General features: G+C 37.4%; 1 protein-coding gene across 2 annotated transcripts in view; it reads left to right on the top strand.

Annotated features, from left to right (window-relative positions):
* Positions 1 to 25914, top strand: part of TMEM135 (transmembrane protein 135) — a 173012-nt gene that overhangs the window by 36253 nt on the left and 110845 nt on the right. For both annotated transcript variants that reach the window (XM_027655001.1, XM_027654912.1), the window contains exon 4: positions 1568 to 1601. In XM_027655001.1, the coding sequence (XP_027510802.1) occupies positions 1568 to 1601 (34 nt within the window). The remainder of the gene's footprint in view (positions 1 to 1567; positions 1602 to 25914) is intronic.

Below are 25914 nucleotides of genomic sequence, written 5' to 3'. Positions count from 1 at the left end.
TGTGGAAGTCAGGATCCTGCATCATTGCTTCCCCCAAGTTCAGCATGATGTGGAAGCACTAAAGCTTTTGAGTGGAATATGTCCCCATAGCTTAGATATCTGTTCTGAAAAACCTTGTTCTAGATGCGTAACTTGGCAAAGTTATGGACTTGTAAACATGGGGATTAGAAAATACTGAATAAATTTCTTTCCAGATGGATCAAGCTTGGCAACTGTGTGATTGGAATTTATTTCCTACTATCTGTGCTTTTGTTTTGTTCCCTTCTTCAACTGAATTTTAAGATGTGCTCTGTTAACATACTGCTCTCTTAAGCAGTCTTATGAATGCTTGAAAACTTAAAATGTCATGACAAAATGGAACATACAAGCCCAGGTTAGACTTTCTGTTATATGTTACCTTCTGTAGTAGCAATATAAAAAAAATCCTGAATGGCATGAAGGCAAATATGGGTTCAGGTTATAAACTCAATTCCATGTTGAGAAACTCTAACAGTTGAATGTATGGTGCCTTCACACAAATTTTCAAGTTATATGTGTAAGACCAGTGGGGACAATATGAAAAATCCTGAGTACTACAAGGCTGATGGTAAACTCAAAATGTTAAGAACACCAGTCCAGTAGGAAATACTGAAACTGAGCGTTCCAACCTTTGGCCATAGTCTCTAAGCAGATCTTTGCAGAAGAGGAGGAATGATTGAAGGCAAAGCAGATCTGCAGTGGTAATGTTTCCCACTTTCTCAAGGCTGATGGTGGCTTGTGACCGATGTACAGAAAATAATTTTTAATTCACCTGGATCCTATAGTGACATCTAGTGCAGTCTGTTACTAGAGCAGCTCACATCTGCATAGTTGAGTTCAGTTTTGGTCTTGTGCTGCAATACAATGAACAAAAGTCTGAGACCATGAGCCCAAGTTTATACATTTCCTAAAGTGCAGTGTGAGCTACGGGCTGAGACACAGGGACAGACCCAAAAATAGAAGGGGAGAATAAAATTAGATAAAGGTTAGAAGAGAAAATGGTTCCAGGACACTCTTAGCACTGTGATTCTGAACTGGCTTGAGCCAAGATTTCTGCATCATCAGTCTCAGTAGAAAACTTTTCATAATATTGTAAGCAGAAGGGCTAAGGTGTCTCAAGTTACATAGCAGTGGCCACAAAACAGAAGCTAACACACAAGCATTTTTCTGTAAATTCACAATTTAACTTAGGCTTAGGTCATTGTTTGTGTGCCTACATTAACAGCTTGTTTGTGGGCTTTTATGATAAGTGCTGTGTAATTCAGGGTGCCTTGCCCCTCATGACAGCTTCAGGACTCATGTGCAGTAGCAAGTTGCTATATATAACTTAGTTCCTGTAATTCCTCACTGCTCTGGATACTGTGCTATCAGGATGCTATTTTTGGTTTTGTACATATTTTTTTATAGGGTGTAATGATTCATCTTCCATCAATAATCTGTGTTTTTAAACTCTCTTCTTTAATAAAATATTCTTAATGCTTAAAGTGTTTTTCTTCAGTCTGCAAAAAATGTTTGATTCTTTCACTAATTTTATTTTTTCTGTTTATAGGAGAGGCCTCCTCACAATTTACATGGCCAACCAAGTAAGTAGTCCTTTATTTCAAGAATAAAACCACCTAAGATCCATTGGAAATGTGAGATTCATCGTCTGTTTTAATCATTCCAGGATTTTTCTTGGAAAATTTTACATTACTAGATAACTTAAGAGCAAATTGTGACCTTAGATCTTTCAGAAGTAGCTGTAAAGCATTGTATTATGCTCAAAATTTCTTGTATCATAGCCCCAAGAAGATGGGTAATTTTATATTTCTCGTCTGTAGTAGAATGGCATCTAGTACTTTGATGGTTGTTATTTTGCAGATGAGAAATCCAACACCATATAGTTTAGTTTTGTAATTAATTGTTTTTCAAACTGGTATCAGCTGTTGTGTGTGCAAACATTTTTATTGCATGTTTGTATCAATTTAAATGTTGTGTCATATTTCTTATAATCTCATTCAAATAAATAAAATTTCTCCAAATGATGTGTGATGTTAACTTACTCTAAATATAAAATACTTCTGTTACTTGATTATACTCCTTTAGGAAAGATTTTATTTTGCTAAAGGAATTATGTAAAGTTTTTGTATAGTTGGAGTTGCTTAAAGAGTCACAGAAACTACAAAAAAGAAAACAACTGAAAGTTGTGTTCAGACCACTGGGACAGTTTGCTGGGGCCTCGCAGTTGTGCAAGAGTAGAACTCTGCTGGTGATGAAAAGATTGATGACTAAAACTGATAAGACAAGGGCAATATATCATAGTACAGATTAGGGTGATACAATTGATACCTTCTCTTCCATCTGTGTGAAGTCATTGTTGATAACTAATTCTGAATATTTGTGGTAGGAGGTGACATCATATGTGTGTTAGCAGGTAGATATCCTGTAAAGTCCCTTTATGCATTTACCAAACCCATCATGTAGTTTCCTCTCAAATTCTGGTGTTTAACAGTTTCTTCCAGGCAGAAATTTTTTCTTGAGTTATTCTGTATTTGTAGACTGTCTGTCATGACAGACTCATGACGGGAACTTAACAGACTTCAGAAGAGAAGAAATTAATATTTGCTTTTAAATTCATTATTGTTAACTACCATTTTACCTTCTATAACTGCCTAACTTATATGTTTCATACTCTGTACTTTAGGATTCCTTTTCTTTACAAATGTTTTTAACCGAATTTGGAAAGATGACAAATCCTCCTCTTGAAATTTAATTCATTAGGTGTTTGGACTCCCAGTAACATATGGGAACAAGGTTTGATTCCTGAAAGGAAGGAAATTTTCCTTGAATTCAGAAGACCAACTGTGTGGAAACTCCTCATTCAGGAAACATAGGTTGTAAGGACAGTGATATTTAGTTGGACATGCCATCACTCCTTTGGAACGGGCTTTTCAAGAGAAGGGGGAAATCAGTGTGCCTATATGGCAGCACCTCTGAGAATCCAGTTCTGAGAAAACTGTCACTGTCTTTCTGGCTCTTAGGCTGCAGTGCCACACAGTCCATGTGGTGGTGGACGGTCTTAGAAAGGAAAAGTCAAGAAATGCAGTTACATTTTATGGATGCCATTTGGTGCAGTGGATATTCTTTTCAGCGTGATCGGTTATTTTAGGCACAAATCATTGGTGGACCTGGGGCTGCCAGGGTTTGCTTTGTTAAACTGCCTGTGATCACGCCATACTTATCTTGTTAGCAAGCTGTGTAATCACAGAAAATGTTTCCCTGTTTGTGTTGCTTATCTTTTGTGTAGAACTTTTTATGCTTTGGTGAGATTCACTTATAAGTTTACTAAACCTTTAAAACATTTATTTCTGTCATCTTTAGATTGCAGCGTGCCCCGTTCTGAAAGCTGGCACATTTTAATCTTCAGTGATTATAGCTAGATTGTGGAATTAGACAGCATTTCTTGCATTCTGTAAAACTTGTGTCAGGACCTGTTAAGATATTCATGGAACTAAATGTATTCTTTTGTTTTGTTTCATATTTTCCTAAACTTTGTTTTGCAGCCTTGACAATAATAATTAAGGCTTTCTGTGTGATTCTTCTTGTGTGCTTTTGCCTAGTTAGACAGGCAAGAGGGAACTGTAATTAGTGTTGGTTAGTATAAGAAATTATCATGAGTGTTGCTGCAGTGAATTTTTATAGCCAGATTAGGGCTTCTAAATCAGAAAATTTTATTTCTGTTGTCCTGTTGGCAGTACGTGACAATTTGTCCTCAGAGATAAATTTACTTAGTGGAAAGGGGAAAGGTTTGTTAAAGTCTTTATGTGTGGCTGCTGTTTCTCATTTCAGCGAGTGAAAAATGCAGTAGAACATGAAAGGCAGTGGGTCTAAGGACTCATGTTCTAAAGGTGACATTTTTATTGTTTTTTACTCTGGAGCTACTAGAAACTTGTGAATGGAAACATGTGAATAAATGTCCTGGCTCATTTTAAATAAGTCAGTGATTATAGATTTATGTGAACCTGAACTCCTGAATTGTATTTCCTTTCTGCTTACACACTGAAATGACAGATCAAAAATTAACTGTTGAGGCTATATGTGCTGTATGGAAAAATAGAACAAAAATGCTTTTTCAGACTAGCTTACTGCAGAATTGAAGCTATACAAGAATGCACTTTAGGGCTTGGATTTTCTTTTATTTTTTTTTCTTTTTAGTTTCTCTAAAGATAAGAATGAGAAATAAGTATAGGAGTGAAGCATCTGTAGTTTTAATTTTGATATGCAGAGTGTAAGATCAACTTCTGAGCTTCTGACTGGAAGTCATTTAAGTTTTTAGAAGTATATTAGTATGCCTGAGCCCTGGCATTGTTGAACATGTGCTATTGAGACCTGAAGTTTCTGTAATAGCCCGGAACAGAGTAGTGTTAGTCAGTACTGTGGACCACACAGAAGCACGGAGCTTTCAAGTTCTATTTTGGATTACACGTGTTTAAGTCAAGAAATTTCTAGGATTATAAGAGATGCGTTGGTAGTGAACATATAAGATGATCCTTCATGGATAATTTGAGATCAAAAGGAACCCCAAGATTCCAGCAAAAGGTGGAAAGTGAAATGGAATCTCTTTCAGTTATTTTTATCTGGAAAAGTAGATGATATTTATGACTGTCCCATGAGGAAGACCTATAGCTCTTATGTTTCAAAACAGTTAAGGCATACTTGGTTGTGAACAGCTCAACAGTTGAATTCTTGCTTTTACATTGAAGAAACTGGGTCTTCTCGGGTTTGGTTTTTTTTGTGTTGAAAACAAAACAATATACAAGATAAGAAGATGAACTAGGACTGATTTGATATAAAGCTTTTTGAAAAAACAAGAGTTTAGGAAAATTGTTATGTTGTCATTGAAATACTACACCATAGGGCAGTTACCCTAGCATGTACTGATCTATGTGGTGTTTGAAATTCAAACTGCATCACTACATCAAAGCTTTATTCATTCTGTACTATGACTTCTAATGTATGTTGGGCTACTTGAAAAATTGGAGATGTTAATATAAATAAGGTGCTCTTGAGGGTCACAGATTATATGATAAAAAACTTAATCATAAGGTGAAGCAACTGGATGAAAAAGGCAGAGTGGTGCTGTTGAGGACTGGTTCTTGACTGTGATGGGAGGAAGAAGTGTAGGGATCTCTCCCAACCACAGAGAGAGCATTACTTAGTGGACAGCTATAAATTTGAAAAATAAGATGAGGAAGATAGGAAGACAAGGAAGTAGAGAAGCACAAGCTATAAGTGAGAAATGAGAATTCATTGTGGCAAGAGACATGAAGGGACCGGAGCTATGCTGACATAACAGGTGTTGGTTTGTGGGGAGTGTTACAGGTAAAACAAGAGGAAGAACATGAGAAAATGTCTAGTTCTAGTTAAAGCAGAAAGTGGATGATAAAGAAAATCATGGGTTTTTCAGGAAAGGGTTGGATTAATTTAATGAATTAATTAATGTGAAGAGAAATTTAGGAAGACCGTAGAAAGAGAAATAGAAAGAGAGGGTATTTTTGGTGACCTGGATATGGAAGTTGGAGAAATTGTTGTCAGCAATTGCGTCTGGACAAAGTTTACACAGAAATAGGAAGATGCTGTGCCTTACTTATTGCTATGCTGATGTTAGGTCGTCAGTGCATCTGCCAGTTATGGAATACTGCACACAGATCCTCATACATAGGGGAAATGATACTGTTTAAACGAGTACTGAACAAGTGATCAGTGGCATTCCAGTGAGTAATGCTCTGCTTCTGTATGTGATAGAGAACAAGTAATGCAGCTGAGCACAGTTTTCTTGCAGTTTTAAAGTAGTCCAGGCAGTTTCACAGTTGAATTGTTTTTCAGTTGCATAGATAGACTAACTCTGGGTTCATTTTGGCTGTATCGTTGTTTATTCCAACTAGTCAGTGTGAAGGCTGCATGTAAGTTGTGCTCTTAAAGTTTGAAATACTTGGTCTAGGAGCATGCAAAAATGCAGACTTAAAAAGAAATCCTTCAGGATCTAATGGAGAGACGGGTATCCAGTGCTCTTCAGTCAGCTTTACACTGGATTTGTTGTCATTGTTTCATGCTTTGTGGAAGTGATACGTGGAGGGATGAAAGAAAGAGGAGTGGGACTTGCTGTAACAAAAGAAAAAGCAACAACATAAAGCCACTTTTAAGCTGTGCTTTTGCTGATCCTGTAGTTTTAAGATTTTGTGAAAGTGTTTTCATTTTAAACTTACTAAACTGAAATTTTATGAACAAGACTAGCTGGCTCCTGTTCTTCTCCACTGGGAACATTTCTGTTTTAATCAAAAAATGGAGACAATCCAGAATGAAGGAGAACAGGTCGATTTATGTTTACGCAATATGTATTTTAAGCTTTTTGAAGCGCTGGGTTCTAGTAAAATGGATTTGACCACTCCTCCCTTTTCTTTTTAGATATTTAGAATTTTCTTGTGTGCTTTTTTGTGATTCTTAGTATTAAAATTATACAAGGACTGCCAACATGGGAGATTTTATCTATTCTTCTAACATATTAGCCAAGATAGGAATAGCTAGATTTTTTTTTTTTTTAATTTTCTACCATTTCAAAAGTAATCTCTGTAACTGGAAGTGCATCAAGTAAATGGTTGAGACACTTGTCTTCCAGGATGCTTGCTCTCCTCCTACCACTATCTCTTCCTTGTTTTGCAACTGTTGTCTGGTGCTCTTCTTCTGGGATGTCAGTGGCTTTGGTTACAGCAGCAGCTGGCAGGAAACGTATATTTGTTGTCTAATGGTGTCCAGATTTCCCTTTCATTTCTTGTGTTGTCACCTTTTAAGTTGATAATGTGCTAGTTAAAGTAAAACTGTTGCTTACCAGGCTACTTCTGTTGTTAGAATAGTAAGTTACCTTACTGTCTTATTTTCTCGGTTTTATAAGTTATTGTTGGAATAGCAGAAATACTTTGATATTTGGTTTAGATTGAATATTAGGAAAAATTTCTTCACAGAAAGGGTTGTCAAGCACTAGAACAGGCTGCCCAGGAACACGTAAGAAAATTGATGTGTAGGTGTGTCAACTGGGGGATGTGGTTTAGGGGTGGACTTGGCAGTGCTCGGTTAGCAGCCAGAGTTGATGATCTTAAGGGTCTTTTGCAGCCTGAACAATTCTGTGGTTCTGTAATATTCTACATCTCATGTGGTTGATTTAAAGGGGGACAAATCCTGTTTGAAAACTCACAGGGAAGGATTTTCCTCATTGAAAACGGCATTGAACTGGAACTCAGGATTGTAAAATATTTCCTGCCTTTTGGAGGACAAAGCCCAGTTTTGTGACAGTGTTCTGAAGCAATGTCCTGATCTCCTAGTGAAACATCCAGCACCCAGTCATTGCTGCTTGGGTAAGGGAAGAGCAAAAAGGACAGAATTTAATCCTATCTGGAAAGAAGTCTCAAGTGCTCACTTAGTGCAGAATTTCTACTTTTGCATGGAAAACCTGTCTCAGGTGATGTCTTGTCACTTGATGTAATTGATAATTTTTGTAATTCTGCTACAAATTAAGCCTTTAATTTTAGTGCTAACATGAAACAAGTCTTGTCTGGTCAATTTACACATTGATATCAACTGACTGGTGTTTTCCCTGGAACTATGGTTCTCTTCTAACACATCTCAAGTTTGAAGCTCAACAGAGAGTCCTGAATACCTGCTTGTAATAGTGGCATTTTTGCAACTGTTTTGGCCCACATTGTGACCTGGTATTTTGTCAAGAGTTGTTTGCGTCTTCTGTCAGGTCATGTGATGTTCCTTGGTAAGTCCTGCCTTCTGTTGTGGAATGGTGTTTTTGTTCTATTTTGTCATTTGGACTTAGGAGGAGAGACTTTTTTGTAGCTTCTGCTTCGTTACTGCCTAGATCTTAGTGGAAAAATAAGGTAGAAAATGAAGAGCTCACATCTTTCCCATTTCATAGAAGGCATATTCAGATGGAACTTATCCAGCATTTGTTCTTCCAACATGCCTTCATGTTTATGCTGCCTCATGGTTTAAAGCAAGGCAGAGTCAGCCCCATGTTCTCAGAAGGACACTCAGGGTATGGCTGATTTCACAGCATGGACAGTCAGGCATCACAGATGCCCTTTATGACAGTAACAGTAATCTCATTTACAAAACCCAGGAAGAAGAACCAAGATCCATGGATATTTATACTTTAAAGGGCAAATCTCAAAGAAGGAAACTAATCATGCGTTAATTTGCACTCAAAGACTGTGCTGGAGTGAGAGATGGGGTTTGTTTTTTTATGTCATTTCAGTGGGCAATCCCTAATGCTCTATGATTAAATGGCAATGAAAGATAGCATTCTCAGACACTTATGGCACTTAGGTTATTTTGCAAAATAAAGCTTCAAATTTTGAAGTTATTTTTCAGATACATCTCAAAGGAAGGAAACAAAATCATTATGAAAAAGGTTTACGAGTCAAGGATATGAATAACTAGAACATGCTCATTACTCCTACTGATCCCTTTTTCCTTTGACAGCTTGAACAAAGAATTGAGAACCAGCTTTCATTAAGCTCTTACTAATGCTCCTTATTTGCTGTACACCTATGTGCTATATATAGGCACATTTGCAGAAATAATTAAAAAACTCCAGATAAGAAATAATTAAAACTAACTAAACCGAGTTTTGAATAAGAATGTGGAAAACTCAATTTCTCTTCTCAGAAGACTTGTAACTGTTCTTAACCTTATTATGCTTCTGCTTTTGTCTCTCTCTCTGTGTCCTTGGGGTACATAGCAGCTCAAGAAGAGATGCTGTTAATACCATCTGCCAGTTGTATACTGGGGTGGCAAAGGCAGTGTAAATGTAGTAGTAGCAAAAAGTCAAAATTTCAATTAATATATTAATAAAGTTAATATAGAGGAGCACAGTTTGGATGAATATGGACATTATTCAAAAGAAATGGGAGCTTTTTATTGCTTAACAGTAATGTTCAGATTTATTTCACAGACACCTAAACAGAAGAAAAATTTTACTCTTTCTTGGAATCACTGAATTCATTGTGGTGACTGTGCAGGGAAGTGTATCGTAAGATCAACATTTCCAAGCTCCTCGCTTAGAAATTAAATGCAGATGTTTTCAAATAATCAAAGACTTGGACATGCTTTAGTTTGGTCGACAAATACTCAAGACACTTTCCAAAAATTTTATTTTATAATTCAGAGTTAGATGTCAGAAATGGGTAAGCTATATACTTTACACATATCACGTTCTGTGGGATAGGCAGTTTGGCAACTAAAACAGGCACTATTGAAATAAATTGCTGCTTTTAAATATAAACATTACATAGAATTTGTATGAGGAGTAAAATAAACCGAAGTCTTACTTTCTTTTGAATAGGGCATAATGTAGACTAATTTGATTAACAGAATGCTTTACTTAATTAAATTATGGGTAATCATGGCACTCTGTAAGGATTTTAATAAGTTGAAAGTTAAGGTCATTGTCACTGCCCCAACCCTAAATCTAAAAAAGGCAGGTTTTAAAATTAGGAGTCATGTGAACTTAAACATTGCTGATGTCTTCACTTTTAAGTAATACTGTAATACAGTTAGATCCTGGCAGCTGGTGTTCTTGTGGATTGACATGACTAATTAGCTCTGGCATCTTAGCCTCAGGAAACCTCATCCATCACTTCAGAGCAGGACTTTTGGCAAGAGTCAGAGAAAATATTCAATACTTTGTCTCTTGCTTTCTGTGCAAAACTGCATTGCATTTTTGAACTTTCCAGTGTATCTTGTTAGAAACTTGATGTAACACTTATCATTATTCTCCTTTAACGTGATCTTTTGTGATGAGTAACTATCTGTTTGACTTGCCAGAATAAACGAGTGTCAGTATTACAAATCAGTTTTGAGACTGAACTCTCAGCCACAGTTTATAGCTTATACAGAGTTTTGTATCAGAAATATACTGAATGGTAAAGAAAGGTAGTTGATTTTTATAGTTAACTCCTTGCTAGTCAGTAGTTTCCAAGTTTCCTTGGCTTCAGGTTCGGAAGAGCTCCCAGACACCCATCTCTAGTGCTTGTAGCATTTCTGATTATGAGAATTGCTGTGGGCAGTGATTTGATAGGTGAAAAAGACTGGTCAAGAGAAAAATTCTAGGCTTCCCAGCAAGGGAAGTCCCAGTAGTGTTTTGAGACGGTTCAGAATTTTCCTGGTGAAAGGAAAGGGTTTTCAGAGGTCTTTTGTGCAAAGCTTGTGAGTGCAAGAATCTCCTGCTTTTCCTATTTCACAACAATCTTACCAGTCCTCTCAGATCTTCACATATTCAGGCAGTCCTATTTTTCTCCTCAAACATCTAAAACACAGGTATTATTCTCTTTTCCCAGCTTCAGTCCCTGTTACCTGGCAGTTTCTGCTTTCTTCTCATGCTTCTAAGTTTGTGAGGTTTGGGAAGAAAGGGAAATGGCCCTGTTATGGGAGAAGTGGGGGAAAGATGCAATCCCAGGACTGAAAAAGTTGAGGAGGAACTTTAAGCAAAATTAATGCTTTCTTATTCTGATAATGTAGATGTAGATATGTTCTTTGGAAGGGAGGCATTTTTTCCATTTCCAGCAATATTTGCTATTTGCATCTCCATCTACTTTAGAACAGCGCTCAGGGTCCAGGTGTTGCTGGCAGAGGCGAAATGCTCTGAGTGTTCAGCAAAGCGGGTGAAATGCTGCTGCAGGCTTGTCCTGCCTCACCCCAGACCCTGAAATCCTCTTCTGAAGCTTGAAAATCAAGTGAATGTCCTGCTGTCTATTGGAATGGGGCATGGCAAGACCATGTTTGAGGCAGAGGGTTGTTAATGTTTCTGCTTTATCAAATGGTGAACAGAGGCATAAATAATGAGGGAAAAGCTCTTGAACTGGGTTATCTCCAGACTCTTGATGCTTTGGGGAACAGTTCTAATGACCTGTTGTCAGATACCAGATTTACCAGGAACGCACAAAAATTTAATTGGCTTCCTCTTGTTGGAGCACAAAAATGGGCAAAGGCGTTTGTGCGTAGTCAAAAGATACAGAGGTTGGTGGATCGACAGAACGGCTGACTGAGTGCGTTGGCTAAATCTGTAAGTGTCCACTATAACTGCGTCTCTCTTATACCTTTCAACAAAAATTGTAATGTATAGAATTTTGGAATCTTTATTTTTTGAGGTTTTGGCAGTCCTACTTAAAATCGTCCAGTTATTGTGTTGATGACAGTCTTGACAGGCTGTTTCTTTATGACTTCTGTGATCGATCAAGTATTATGAAAACTAGTCCTGGAGTACTGATTTAATTTGGTGGAAGAAGAAAGCTTCAATTCTGTGTTCAAAATATGCAGAGTGAAAGTGTTTCTAAGAAGAATTCAATTTTCAAAGTTTAAGTTTATCCTGTTAGTTGGTGATTTATTTTTTTTCTTTTTAACACAGTGTTAATCTTGCCGTAGAACTGGCCAGTGGAACAAGGAGGCGTTCTTTCTGATTAATTATCTCTTACATTTAATTATTATTTTCTGTGCTCCACATGTTTCAGTTGAAATTAAATCCTTCATGTTTTAATTGCCTATATCCACTCCTAGTATATTAGTGCGAGTTCTAGTTTGATATTGTTCCTTACGTCATTTATAGGATAATGATAATTAAACAGAGCAGCAGTTTCAGCCCTCAAATCATTTTACTCCTTTTGAAACTCTAAGCTGTCAAAATAAAAGTCGATTGTTCATTTCCAATGCTTGAATAAAGTTCCACAAAAAGTTTTGGAGGAAAACCAGTTTGGTCTAAAAATTATAAACAACTTTTTCTGTACAAAAATGAGTTGTTTTGTAAAATCCTGCAGTTAACTTCTCTGATTTCACAGTTTCTGTGATGCAAGCCAAAACCTATACCTTTGCACATGCAATGTGAAATAATGTTCTTATTTTCACTTCTACATTTTGAAGTGATATTGTGAAGTGTTAAAAAATGTTTCTTGTGGCTATGTATAAAATGATTTTAGAAGTCTTATTATAAAAGTGTAAATATTTTTGCTTATGTTTATAATCAGATATAATAGATGTGCTGGTATATAGCTATAACCTTGTGTAAACTGAAAAATGTTAACACATGGCTCCTGAAGCTCTTTACATGATTCTGTTACAGGATATGTAGATTTTTAAACAGTGCTGAGACTAAATTTTTTAATTGTTTAAACAGTCACTGGTTTGGCATTCAGGGGGAGGTGGTTCATTTGAAATCTTGTCTCTGTGATATGCTCCTTATGCCTCTAATAGGGTTAGAAAAGCGGAGGAGGAGAACTTCTAGCACAGCTTGTAAATGTCAGTCTGGATGGAAGACAGGTCAGCTTGAAAACAATATTGGTGTTGGAAAATGAAAGGAAAAGAATCCTTTCTTGAAGCTGAGCTCTAGCAAGGAAATGTTTAAGAAAATGTAGAATTTCTTGGTAATACAGAAGGAAGTAATTCTGAAGTATCAATCTACATCTGGTAAATGTGGGGAAAGTTGAAGACAGAATAAGTTTTATTTTACCTACATCTAAATCTGACTGGTTTTCCTAAGGCAGATTTTTATGTTGGTTTGAGCCCTGTTCACTTGTGAAACTTTCCGGTTAGTGTCTCGTCTTTAAGACTTGCTCTGTCTTTAGAAGACAAACTGACTTTAATAGCATTTTTAAAGGAAAATCCAGCGATAAGTGTGACAGTAGAATCTTTTCTGAATCTCCTTCTCTGTCTTTTCTACCCTTTCCACACTGTAATGCATTGATCAGTAAATCAGACCATTAGTCATTATGGAAATTTCAATAGTACATCAGTTACCATATCTTACTACAATATTCTGTTAAATAGAGTTATTTCTGAGGAGCTGCATCATTTAGATTGGTCTCACCTGGTCACTTCCATGTGAACTATTAATGTTTTTATAACCTGAGTGGTGTGATTCTTTAAGGAGTTTCTTTCTGGTTCAGTAACCTTTCTCTGTCTGCTCAGAAGTAATGGAGTGCTTCAATAGCTGCTGCTCTCTTCAACTCTTGAGGACTGGAGATTTTTGCAGACTTGGTTGAAATAAGTCTGGAAATGGAAATTCCCAGTTCAGTATTTCTAGGGAAAAAAATGATCTGAAGTGTGAATGAAGAAGAGGGACTGAATGCCATCTTTAAATACATGTTTCTCAACTTTAGTACCTGGTCTGTGTTGACAGAACTTTCAATGAATTGGCACATATGCCAGTGGTTCACATGTTTCTGAGTTTTTTGAAGTACATCTACTGTAAGTTTGGGTTACAAAAAATGTGGACATTGGTTCCAGTAAGATATGTTAGATTGACTTTCCATGGATTGTAAATAACTTCTTTAAAAGCGTCCTGAACTTGCTTAACACTCCTCCAAAGTCAAACTTAATAAACTGCCACCTTTGAATATTTTAAAGTGTTAACGATTATACTGTTTTTCAATTGCAGATCTCTTAGTCTTGAAAAGTTATGTTTTCATTTATATAAAATTGTTTGTGTCAGTAACTTTGTGTACGGTAAGTGTTGGCTTCACTCCTGTTCAAATTTACTGGTACAATTTCTCAGACAAAATTCTGTTAGGAGGATTTAATTTACATAATTTCTTATGTTGTTTTGCACATCAGTATGTTGATTAAAAGGTCTTTAAATATCAGTCACATTGCAAAATTTTCAATGAATGCTTGTACAGTTGGATTGGAAATACACGTTCCCTGTATGTGTAAGCTCATGCCCCACTAGCTGCTTAGAAATACTTTATAAACAATTGTAATTGCTTTGAATATTTGAAAATTTTAAAATCTTTAGATGCTTGTGTAGTAATTTTTTTGTCTAGGAAGTAGAAAATCCCTTCCCTGCTTCCTGACACGCACAGATGCACTTGTGCATGCGCGTACTGTCTTTGTCTCTGTTTTTCTCTCTATCTGGCTTTAGGGATGTTGTTTTTAACCAACAGGAGCTTTACAAATTATGGTCATTCTCCTGTATAAAGGTATGCAGTTGTTTTCGGTGACAACAGTTCTTTTAGCACACTGCAATTCTCTGCTGCCTAAGAAATGACTTCTTGCATAACCCTTTTGCTTTTCATTTAAACCCTGATGTTCTCCATGTCTCTTATTCTGAGCCTAATTAAGACTGCTGGGAGCTGAACCAGGTTCCTGAGCACGTTAAGCTGTGCAAACTGGCCCCTTGAGTCCTGAACCAGGGCTCTGGCATACAATATCAACCATTTTCTGTCGAAATGGATACACTGAACTTGAATATGGTCATTGTTTGCTAATGCTTGCAAATCATAGTAAGTTAGTGGCCTTAGGCAAAGCAAGAAGTAATAGGAATTCAGTGAGGTAAATAACCTTGCTGGAGAGCTTCGTCATGGTCATAAATAACAAAGCTCTTGGACGCCTCGCCTCCTTCCCTAAGAGAAATTCTATATAGGATTTTTACTGGATTGCCTGACTGCCTGCTTATACAGCATTTATGAATCTGAATATACCAGAGCTTGAAGATGTTTCTGTTTTGATAAATTTTGAAGTAAGACCTCTCACTGATTTGTTAAGAAAGTTTTACAAACATGTAATTTTTTGCTCAGAATTCCAGCCTATATGCAATATAGGCTGTATGTTGTGCATGTAGTGACTCAAAGATGGGTGTCAAACTGGAAGGATTATTTTTGCAACTTTATTGAATGGAGTTAGTTTAAGCAGCAGCTTAAACCAAAGTAAAATTGATTTGTGTTAAACAGTATTCACTCATGAAAAGGGGGTTGGAAGGAAGCCTCAGACGTTGGTCAGGGGTATGGAAAATCTTAAACCTTAAAAAGTGGAAGTTTTCCAAAATAGTTGTGAATTGAAAATACAAAGGTGTTATGAGCAGTATTACAAAACTCCAGCTACAGGGATTTTGCCACTGGGTTAAGAAGGGCCAGCATAAGTCTGTTGGTGAGCATCGTTAGCTTTAACCAAAGTAGATTATTAAGTACGTGAGATTTACTTAAATTATAAGGTCAAGTGAACTGTTAGGCACTAAAATGAAGAAAATGAGTCAGTCACTCTTTTGCAATACCCTAAGAAACAAAACCTGTAGTTTATGCTCTTGTTTGTATTTTTAACATATTTTTTCAGTTTGTGGGTCATCTTGTGTGCAAAATCATTGACAGACTGTACACGTGAATCCCACACTATGGGCATATCTAAATTAAGACATAGGACCATGTATCTTATTTTTGGCCATAGTACAGACATGGTTCTTTTCAATTCTTTCAACCTACCAAGTTGTCTTCACTGACTTGAGTGCATTGTATTGAAGTATTTGCGAATATTTGCAAATGTAATAATTCTGTTTTGGTCTGTGTTTACTGTTGTTTTGTACTCAGTTACGTACTATATATCTTGCAGCAATGTTCAAAACATTGCTTTCAATTTCGACTTGTAGTTTTAAATGCAGAGAATTAATTAATCTATTACTTCACTGATATTTACTTGTTGATGAAATAAGAAAAATAAGAGAAACAGGAAGTCTTACTGATTATAGGTTTTTTTTGTTAATGAAAGCAAGTTTGCAGAGTGTGTGTGCGTTACCCATGAAACCCATTAAACTTTAATGGGCTGATGTCATGATGACTTTGCTTTTAAGGAAATTGGCTGGGAAGAGATGAACCAAGAGTTTACAGGCCACTTGAATAGGTGAATGAGAGAAACATACTTTGAAGAATTGGTAATAGTGTTAATACTGAATTTTCAGGACAGAAAAAAACCTAATAGGGAACTCCTGGTACATTTTTCAATAATCAATTAGTATGTATTAGATGGATAAAATAACAATGAGAGGAAATTCATCTCACTAAAACACAATAACTCTGACAACCTCTGTGCCACTTTTCTCATGAAATATTTTTAGCCTAGCTATTGGAATTAGATTGATGAATGTTTAGGTAAATCACATATGATGATCCTTGAGATCAGTGTTCAAGTCTTAAATAGCAACTTTATTGTGTGCAACCACTCATGACTCCCAAAAAGAGGCAACCGATGCAAATGCATTCTGAAATTGTGGACACTGCTGGAAGTGGTGAGGCTGTAAGGAGTGAAGTTGCTGTTCTGTACATATTGTCACTGAGCAAAGCTGGTAGTTGCCCCCCTTTTGTTACTAGATTGGTAAGCAATGGCATAGGTGATAGAGAAGCAAAAACAAACAGAAAGAGAAGTCTATGAATTTTGTGATGTATTATGTAATGGCTAAGGAAGAAAACTTAAAAATAAGAAAAAAAGGGTAAAGTGTATTGTACTTTGTGTGCTTGTCTCAAAAACTTGGGGGTTTTATTTAAAAAAACAACATTTAGGAATTTTAAATATGGATAGATTTTGCTCTTGTATAGCAATCTGAAAAACTTAAACTCGTAAGATGTGTCTTCAGAAGAAAACTGGAAAAACAGATTGGTCAGAAAAAGGGAAATAATTCACAAAAAGAATACCAAGGTTGGTTGGTAAAAGAATTGATATAATATTCCTGTTCTGCAGGAAAAAAAACAAATACAGGGAAATTGTATATAGATCTTTATGCTGACATTAGAAGCACAGAATCTGGTATTTTTTAACTTTTTTCATATTGTTAATTTTAATGGAACCACATTCACTAGCTCCATTTTTACTTCTTTGAATTCAACCACAGAATTTCAGGTTGACACTGCAAAATTGAAGATCATGCAATTATGGCAAAAGAGTAGGTAATGGGGTAAAGTACTGATTGTCAATGTCATAAACACTCTGTGAAAAAGGAAACTGAGAAGACAGATTTTTTGCTGTTTGTAGTTTGTCCAAGATTATAAAAATGGGATCTGGTACTGGAGCTTGCAGAGGCCTCATGAATACTGTTCCACTGATGAAATGGCAGTAATGCAGTGCATGTGGGGAGAAAACTCCTTTTTTATATATACAGTGTTGGAATATGAATTGTCACTTGGAGAGACAGGAAGTTGAAAATATGAGGAAAATGTCAGTTCAACATTTTGTAGCTATTAAACACCTCCCACTTCCCTTACCCTCTTCAATTTAATATTGAGGATGACTGGGAAAGGACTAGAGGATAAAAGTGAAAAATCATTATCATGTCACTATATAAATCAAGGGTGTGCTGACAGATTTACTGCTGTCTGCAGTTCTGGTCCTCTTTAAAGTGTAATAGAAGTAGAGAAAGTACCTTGTGGAAAAATAAAGATGCAAAGGTGTTGAAGAACATGTGTAAGCAGAGGAGCTAAATTCAGTAAACTTAGCCTGGGGGGGGAGAATGACTAAGAAGGAGTAGGAGATAAGTAATGTAAAATCATGTTTATATGGAGAAGGGGAATAGTGATGAATTATTTACTTGTAATATGGGAAGGAAGGGATCCCAAAGAAAATTGTTAGCAGCTCAGAACAAACTGATGTGCACACATACAAAGCTATGCTGTACATTGGGAGTGCCAAAAGCTTTCTCGTGAGTAGCAAGAGAAATTGTGGAAGAAATAATTCATTAGGGCAATTAAATGTGGAGATCTCATCTTGTTCTAGCAGCTCTGCCCTGGAGTTTGCTGCAGTGCATAGCAGGAAAGGTATTTTTGAGGCATTTTTTACTGCTGGTTTTTGAAACAAAGCATTGAGTGAGGTGAGTCGTGGACCTCTTCTGGTATGGCCATTTTTGTGCTCTGGGACTTAATGCAGATATTTCTCCTTCCACTTGCGGAGCGTGAGTTCAAAGACTTTATACATCTACATCTGGAGAGGTGAGTCTTGTACCTCGGGCCAGTTCAGCTCCAACAGCAGGAAGGCATTTTGTGATGTGTGTAAGTTGAGGTACGACTCCTGCAGTTAACTGGGTGACCCACTGGGCCCCCAGAGAGAGCTTGCTGAAGCACATGGCTCCATTTCTACTGCCTCTTGCTGTGTAGACTCTTACCTGTGTATTTGGTTTTTTTTGTTATTTGCATGGAATAATTAATTGAGTGTACATAAGCAGGTTTTCTCCATGCTTAATTCTTAATTCTTCTTACCTTATGTAAAACAAACAGGCAAAACAGGCACTAGCAGAAAACGGCAGGGAAGTCATTTGGTACTTTAGAGAACATTTGGTGTAGTCCCTGGACACACAGTTCATGTTTGTTGTTAGCACTCAGTTATGCAAAGATGGTGCATGCTCGGGGGGGATGTAGCTTACCTTACCTTACCTTTGTTAATGTACACACATCAGGAAAGTGCTCTGTTCAGTTGAGGCTGTGTGTCTCTGACAAGTGTGGGAGTCTCTATTCCAGTGGTTGGAGATGGGGGAGCTTTTAATGGGGTGATTAGTAAGACTTCTGTAACACTGGTCCTGTAGTTTTACTTTACCTTGTCAGATAAAGCAGATCTCTTCCCCTTCCCTCCTCGCTAGTTTAAAAGCACTTGGCCTCTTTAATTGTGATAGAAAATATAGGCAGGAATGATATTTTTTAAAAAGAAATATAAAGAAATACCAGATGATTTTAGAGAACCGTAAATACAATTATCTGAAAGTGTAAAAGATTATTTAGGCATAATAATGTCTATTTCCAAAATAATTATAACAGGAAATGAAATAATTTGGGCAATTAGGGCTGCTACATCTTTCAAAGGGTTAAATGGTAGTTTTTACTGGAGACTTTTAAGTAAAATAGATTACATTAATGTTTCCCTGAAGTAATAGATACGTCTTCCCATGACACATCTGATTCTTTGGCAATAGTATTAAAAATTTCCTAATTTTAATTGAGAGTGGTCAAAATGTTAGGCTTTACAAACTTCACTGTATAAGAAGTTAGAAATAAGGGAGTTTTTTTGATTTTTATGGGTTTGAGCATCTTTTCCATATGGATTCAATTCACATTTTTATCGGAATGTGGAAGTCATTACTCTGCCATCTGAAACTGAGGTAGCAGTAAAAAAAATTATCACAAACAAGACAGCAGACACAAATTATTTTGTGTTTATTACTGGGTGGCCCTTTTGAAACTTTCCCAAAGTTAATTGGTTCCAGATATTTGAGAATTGAAATTGTATTATGACAAATTTATTTCTGGTCATATTTAACTCAAGTCTTCTCAGTAAGGCAGCTTAAACAAACAGAAAAGTTGTCAACCCACTCATGTCTGTCTCCAGTTTTTGTTGTAGTAGCTTTAATCCCAGTGATTTGGTTTAATAAAGATCACTGAGAAAACAAACACTGGTGGTGACTGCACTGCTCTTGTAAGTTATTTATCGTATCTCTAAGGTTTTACTGTGGCATAAGAGCTGCTGTGTTAGCTTAAATTGTTCACAAATATGTCATGTTGGATTAAATGCCTGTGTAGAGTTTATGTGTGCCTGGGAGCAATGCTTCCTGGTGTTTGGGATGGGATTGGTGTGTGTGCAATGCTGTGGACAGGCAGACCTGTCCCTGCTCTTGTGGTGAGTGCATGACCACAGCAGGCTAAAGCACAAAACCTGGAGTTTCATGCCCTACTTGCAATACAGTGGATATCTGCCTTACACAGGGCAGTCCCTCAGTTATTTTGTGGTTGTAGACATTCTGTGAGATCTTGGATACAGGTCAGTGACGGAATTGTTTTGCTGCTCACCTCAAGTTACGTGTGCCAGGAGCCCAGGGGCTTGCTCTGAGGGAGGCAGGAGCCCATGGCAGGGTGCGCAGCACCTCAAGTTGTTCTGCTTGTGAATTGGTACGATGTATTTTCTGCAGAAACTGTAGCACATTTTAAAATATTTGCAAATAGGAGAGAAGTATGTCTAAGTAGCATATTAAGTGCATATGACATGTTGCCATATATACGTCATATGTATCTTCCTGTACTGTTGTGTAGTCTACTCTATTGATGTGTTTATTGAATACTATACAATATATTTATTGAATATTCATATGCTGGTATTGTATAACAATAGCTTTTTTTTCCCCTTTTAAAACTAAACTTGGGCAGAAAAAGCATTACAAAAACAAAATTACCTTAGTATTACTGTACTATCAATATGTACCTCAAACCTTCCTTGTTCCTATAAGAAACAAGCCTTTTTTCAAATTTCCTAAACTTTTTTTACAGGTCTCAAGTTTTACTCTTTAAAGACTTTAAACATCTAGGGTTAGAAATAGCTAGAGGTGTTTCTAACAAGTAATGATAGTCTTGCAGTGGTAAAGTCAAAAGTGGAAATTGCTAAGAATTAATTAAGTTTCTCTTAATGAAAGGATCTAATTTGTAGCTCAGTATGCCAAGTTCTTGGAAGACAGTCTTTTTCCTCTCAAAGATTATCTGTTATCGGCTGTGACACACTGGTAATAAGATACACATACAAACCCCCACATTTATATGTATATTTAAACTTTAAAATCACACCTGGTGAAAGGGAAGAGAAAGCCTTTGTCCTTCTTCACATTTTCCAGAATTAGCAGTAAGTAAAAACGTTAAAAGGAAATGTTAGATTTGTGTAGGCATGGCTTTAATTAATACAAGTCTAAGTTCTGTAAGTGTTTGTGTTTGTAAAATTTATGAAGGAGCACTAAACTGCATTAGGGTAATTTATAGATCAAATAAATGTCAGTTGCTAAGGTAAACTAATATAGGAAACAGTGTAACTAGGATAAAAAAGTGAAGAACTAGAGTAAATTGCAAACACTGTAAGAAAAGTGATACAATTCTTTCTTTATATTCACTGAAGCAAGTATAAGTTCATTTACAATAAATTTATTAACAGTCTCAGGCTAATAAAACAACACTTACAGAGCAATTTTGGACACTTTCCAACTCTCTGTATTGTGCAGTGAAAAGTTGGGCCAGTCTTTTTTTTTCTTTAATAAGAAAAAAAAAAGGAATCTGTATTCCTGGCTCCTTTATAAGGTTGTTAAATGTGCCATTTGGCATTTCAGAGCAGTGATTTGCATTGTGCTCAATTAGTGCAGACGAAGCAATCGCAGCACCAGTTTCAGAAATGTGCCTAATTACTATAAACCACCGAGGGGTCCATTCATTCTGCGTTTCTGGCTCTGTGGGTGCCAGCCACAGAGACTCCAGCAACTTCTGAAGCCTAATCCCGAGTCACTTCTCCATGTTTCTGTGGCACTTGCATTTTGGAAACTGTAATGGGGTCTGGTTGTTTACGACCATGTGTTGCTCTGCCTCCCATCTGTAGTATATTCTGGAAATGAAACCTTGGTGCATAGGAAGAAATTGAGAAAGACCCTTCAGCCCTTCCTGCACACACACACTCCCCTCCCAAAAAAGGAGGTGACATTTTATGTTTTATTTTAAATTATTCTGACTACTGCCGCAGAGAATCTTTCTTAGTTATGAGGATTGTGGATCAATTTTTGGAATAGGATTTACTTGCAGTCTCTACTAACTGCTATGAATTACTGGCTAGTTTGATGACAACCCTCTCACAACTTGATGACAAACCTTTCCCATTAGCCTTTTTTGGATCTTTCTGGTTGATAACTTATTTTTAAACAGCTACTGTGCCATTATACCCAGACTTAACACAGATGAGTGTTGGCTGCTTCCTTTAGTAAGACCAGTGTTTGAAACAACAAATCCAAACGTCACTGCTTTAGTTGAAACTGTTTTATTTGTAGGGTTTTGTAAAATGGTAATTCATCCTTCTCTCTTTCTGCTGAGGGAAAGAGTTGTCTGCTACCAGAAAGTGTTCTCATATAGACAGTTGTGTTAGCATAAAGCCTGTAACACAGCTGCCTCAGTGGAGCATCTTACTGTTGACAATTCATGCTGACAATTTTTTTGATGTTTTGATTATGCAACTCTTTAAATACCAGTGAAGCCCATCTGTTTTAGCAGTTCCAGCACCAGACTTTTTCAGACTTTTTTTCTGTACATTCTGTCAATAAAGAGGGGAGACTTTAAACATCTGATTAGAGGGGAAAGCTTGTAGTGAAGGCCTGGCCTTATATATGATGGTTAACTTGTTAGCTGCTCTTAACATTTGCAAAACAGAGACATCCTTTCTTCAACCATGTTTTGAAAGCTTTCTAAAAAGTGAACCCAGATGAAACAGTCTGATTTATGTGCTCGTTTGATGGTTCTGCACTTATGAGGATTAATTTGCTCATTCAATGGGGAGCACAGCATGTTTTAGGCTCAGTTGATTGTCTGCTGCAGTTTCTAAATTGTTTTTAGTATTGCTACATTCCTTATAGAGTTCATTCTGTAACTGTGTACTTGTTGTAATTTATATACTTTTTCCCTAAAAAATATGAGCTATTATTTGGCTGTTCTAACGTACAGGATGTTCAAACGAACATGCCTATCCATGCAGTCCAATGCAGTTTATATAACAAACCCACTGCATGTATTTGGTAACTTTTAACTTTGCCAGGAATAACTGTACATTTTGTTCTTGGTCAGAGATCCTCTTTCTTGTTATTTTATACTTGATTAAAATGTTTGCTATAAATCTTAAAACAAATAGCTTTTTAAGGTACCTTACATGTTTAACATAAGGAGAATAGGTAAATGTAAGGTGAATGAATTGGTCTGGTAAAGGGATTCTGTGGTTTGTCTGCCCTGGAGGTGGGTTGTGAGACTTTGGGCTTATATTTGAACTAAAGTTTAAGCCATCTCCTCATTACCTTCCCTGCTTTCCCAATATTATGATACAGCTCTGTGTCACTTAAAGTAGCTGTCGTGGTTTGAGACCCCCAAAAATCCAATTTCCGAGTCCAAGCCCCCCTCCCACAACTCACCCCAGTGTGAGAGGGGTTTTCCAGACACAACACAAGACTCAATATGGGGGGAAGGGGATTACATTACAATGATTACACAAATAAATATTATAATACATTATATACACAATTCTAACTATCTCTCCTATGATAAAGCAGTATTTACATTGGATCAAATCTCTTTTCCCTCCACTAAAAGTCCAGAAGGGAAGAAGGAAAGATCCTTTCCATGTTCAGGGCAGCAGTGTCTCTCTTCTTCAATGCAGCAGTCGTAACTGGAGTTGTAGCTGGATCTCTTTCCATTACACACAAGGGGGTCTCCTCTCACCCCTCTTGCCCCTTCGACTCCAAGCAAAGGTTTCTCTCCCGTAGGTTGCGAAGCAGGGACAAGACTCGCCTCACCACATCATATCACAAAGTGCAGAGGTCTTCGTGACAGTCCCTTCCTCAGGGGATTTAAGTTCCCCCTGAGTCAGAACGTTTAGGGCAGCTTTCAGTTTAGTCTTTTGCCCCAGCGGGGGGGGGGGGAACAAGGCCACTTCCCCCACATTCCAACGGGCGTCCCGGTCCAGCTTCCAGGACATCTCTGAGCTCTTAGCTCCTCTCTCTCTGCTACATGCTTCATTTTAGGTTTTCCATCACGGAGGAGTCCACCCCCTCCTCCTAGGAGGGGTCTCACAGGGGTTTTGGGGAGATCTGATTCAGTTCTTACCCCAAAACTGTCTCTGTTGAGCTTAGTCCTCTCTCTTTCTCTCCATCAGACATCTCTGTGTCTCTCTGTTTAGCTGCATGCCATCTTTACTGCTTGTTTCTTATCTTCTTGGCTTTCTGCCACAGTTCTCTGCTCAGTGCTGCTCCGCCGCTGCTTTCAGTATCTCTGGCTGTCCACTCACAGCAAGGAAACTTCCCCCAGCCCTTAGCTACAGTACTTGGTCCAGTTTAACACTGTTTCTAAGTTTCTGCAGCCCTCAGCCAAGGGCTGGGGGGCCTTGGCCCCCCAGCGGGGCTCCTAACCCCTCTCTCTCCTGGTGGTCTCAGAACATGGCTACTCTCCTCCAGCTACATCATCATCTTTCTTTTTCATTCTGGTGTGATGTACTTAAATTTTGCAGGGGCGCTGATTGGGTCAACATCAAGACACCACCTCCTCAGGGGTTACCATTTTTTTAACTCCAGGTTGAAAACCACTTTTTTTCCCTACCACAGTAGCTTAGAACTGTGCTGCAGTTTCTGGATTTCGTAAATCTAGCAGTAGATTTACTGGTAGTGCCTCCTGTGTCATCTGAAACAGTGGTCTTTAACTGTGCGGTCACTGGCTTTTCCTTGGGAACATTGCTTGTTCCCAATAAATGATTGAAGATGTCATGCAGATTAGCATCTATCTACTCAGCTTCATAACTGTAACCATTGGTGTGCTCAAAACTTCTCTGAAATGCAGGTTATCAATTCCTCCATTGTCTCTTATGTGATGCTTCTCGGCTGTAGTCTGTAAATACTTCACAGACTCTTAAATTTATCCTCATCAGTCAACTGTAAGTGGCAAATATGATAACCATTTTTTGCATAAGAAGTAGAATCGTAGAATTATTTATTTAGATGGAGTTCAAAAAGTATTCAATAACTTGGTGGGATTCAGTGTTAGAAAGCTGAGACATTTGCCCCTCACTCCTTCCAAATTTGTTGGCTTATGTTTTTTTAGCATAATGGAATTTTAATAGGTCTGTATGTTCTCAAGGCAGTGGATGGAAATAGCTAAGTCAATATTCTTCATGACTTTGGGAGGTAAGTGAAAAGTATTATTTCTCTTTTGGAGGAGGAATTGCCATGGTAGTATCATCAGGAGTAGATTTTTAGGATCTCTTAATTGAGGATCTCCCACTGTTGGGAAAGAAGACCACACTGCCTATTTACAGAAAAATCCTCTATATTTCGGTTGTCTTGCCTCATGTCAGATAAGAAGAACAAAAGCTAGAATCCATCCCTGCTTTGTGAGCTCTGCTTGTTTTACCAATAATCTAATTGTTGTTCCTCTTGATTTGCCTTCCAAATTTTAGAGAAAGTGAAGCAGGGTTTTACAGACCTGGCATTGATTGTCATGTGGCTTTATTTCCTTCTTTTACTGTTGTCTATAGCAACCATCCAAATTTTGATGAAAGTCTTATATCCCCTGAGACCACCAACACATGAGAGTAGAAATCAAGTCCTATACTTCTTACATTAGAGTAGGCTACACTTTTTTTCCCATGTAAAACCATGCCCAGTTATTGTTAGGATGACAAAGCTAGTTGGCAGTAATTACCAGATCGTTGTACACCAGGCAAGAATTTTTCATAGTGTTGAAGTCAATTCACTACAGTAATTTTGGAGATTGCAATGTTGTCGAGCAGTTCTGACTGAAAATGTCTTTGGATCTAATGTGTTTCAGGACACAGAGATTGTACCCAGATTCATCTCAGGTGACTTGAGTCTGAGTCTAGCTGATATCTTGATTTTTAAGGGCATTTTACTAGTTTAGCCTTCCTAAAGGTGCTTTCTTCTGCTTTGACATTTGGTGTTTGTCCTCTTGTCTTGTGACTGGGCTGGCTGTAGTAATTCATCTGTTGCAGAGTCAGGCCAGCTATCTTCCCGTCATGGAAAATGTTCAAGAGCAGGAAAGAGGAGTATCCAGCTCCTGGCATGACAGAGAGACAAAAGTGAAGTGTTTTAGACTTATTCTGTACATTGATAAATCCTGCATTTTTTGAAATATAGAATTGTTTAGCTGCAAAATTAGACGTCATGAATTCTCATACCTTTTGTTTGAGCAGATTTGACAAATTTTACTACTTTTTGCTATTGTATTTGTGCATAATGCTTTAATGATTGTGGGTGGGTGTTACCTCAAACCCTTGATTTATTAAAAAGCAGGGCTTGTGGAGTACCATTGCACCATGGCTTCTGTCAACAGCCTTAGTGTTGAGAACAGATGTAGCCCTTCCGATATTGTATATGAAGAAGTGTGGCTTCCTCTTGAGATTGGTCTTGTGATAAAAGCTTCCTGCCTTTCTTGAAAAGAGAAAACACCATGAATGCACACTTTGGTGTGGGCCCTGCACTGCTTGGCAGAGAAGGTGATTCTCAGACCAGGAGGTACTGTTGTGTCAGTTTTGAAGAAAGATGCTTGGGAAGAAGAAATC

Source organism: Corapipo altera, unplaced genomic scaffold (assembly GCF_003945725.1).
Source record: "Corapipo altera isolate COAL_440 unplaced genomic scaffold, ASM394572v1 0, whole genome shotgun sequence".
Lineage (NCBI taxonomy): Eukaryota > Metazoa > Chordata > Aves > Passeriformes > Pipridae > Corapipo > Corapipo altera.
The sequence above is the reverse complement of the archived record's forward strand: the minus strand, read 5'-3'. Positions and strand labels throughout refer to the sequence as shown.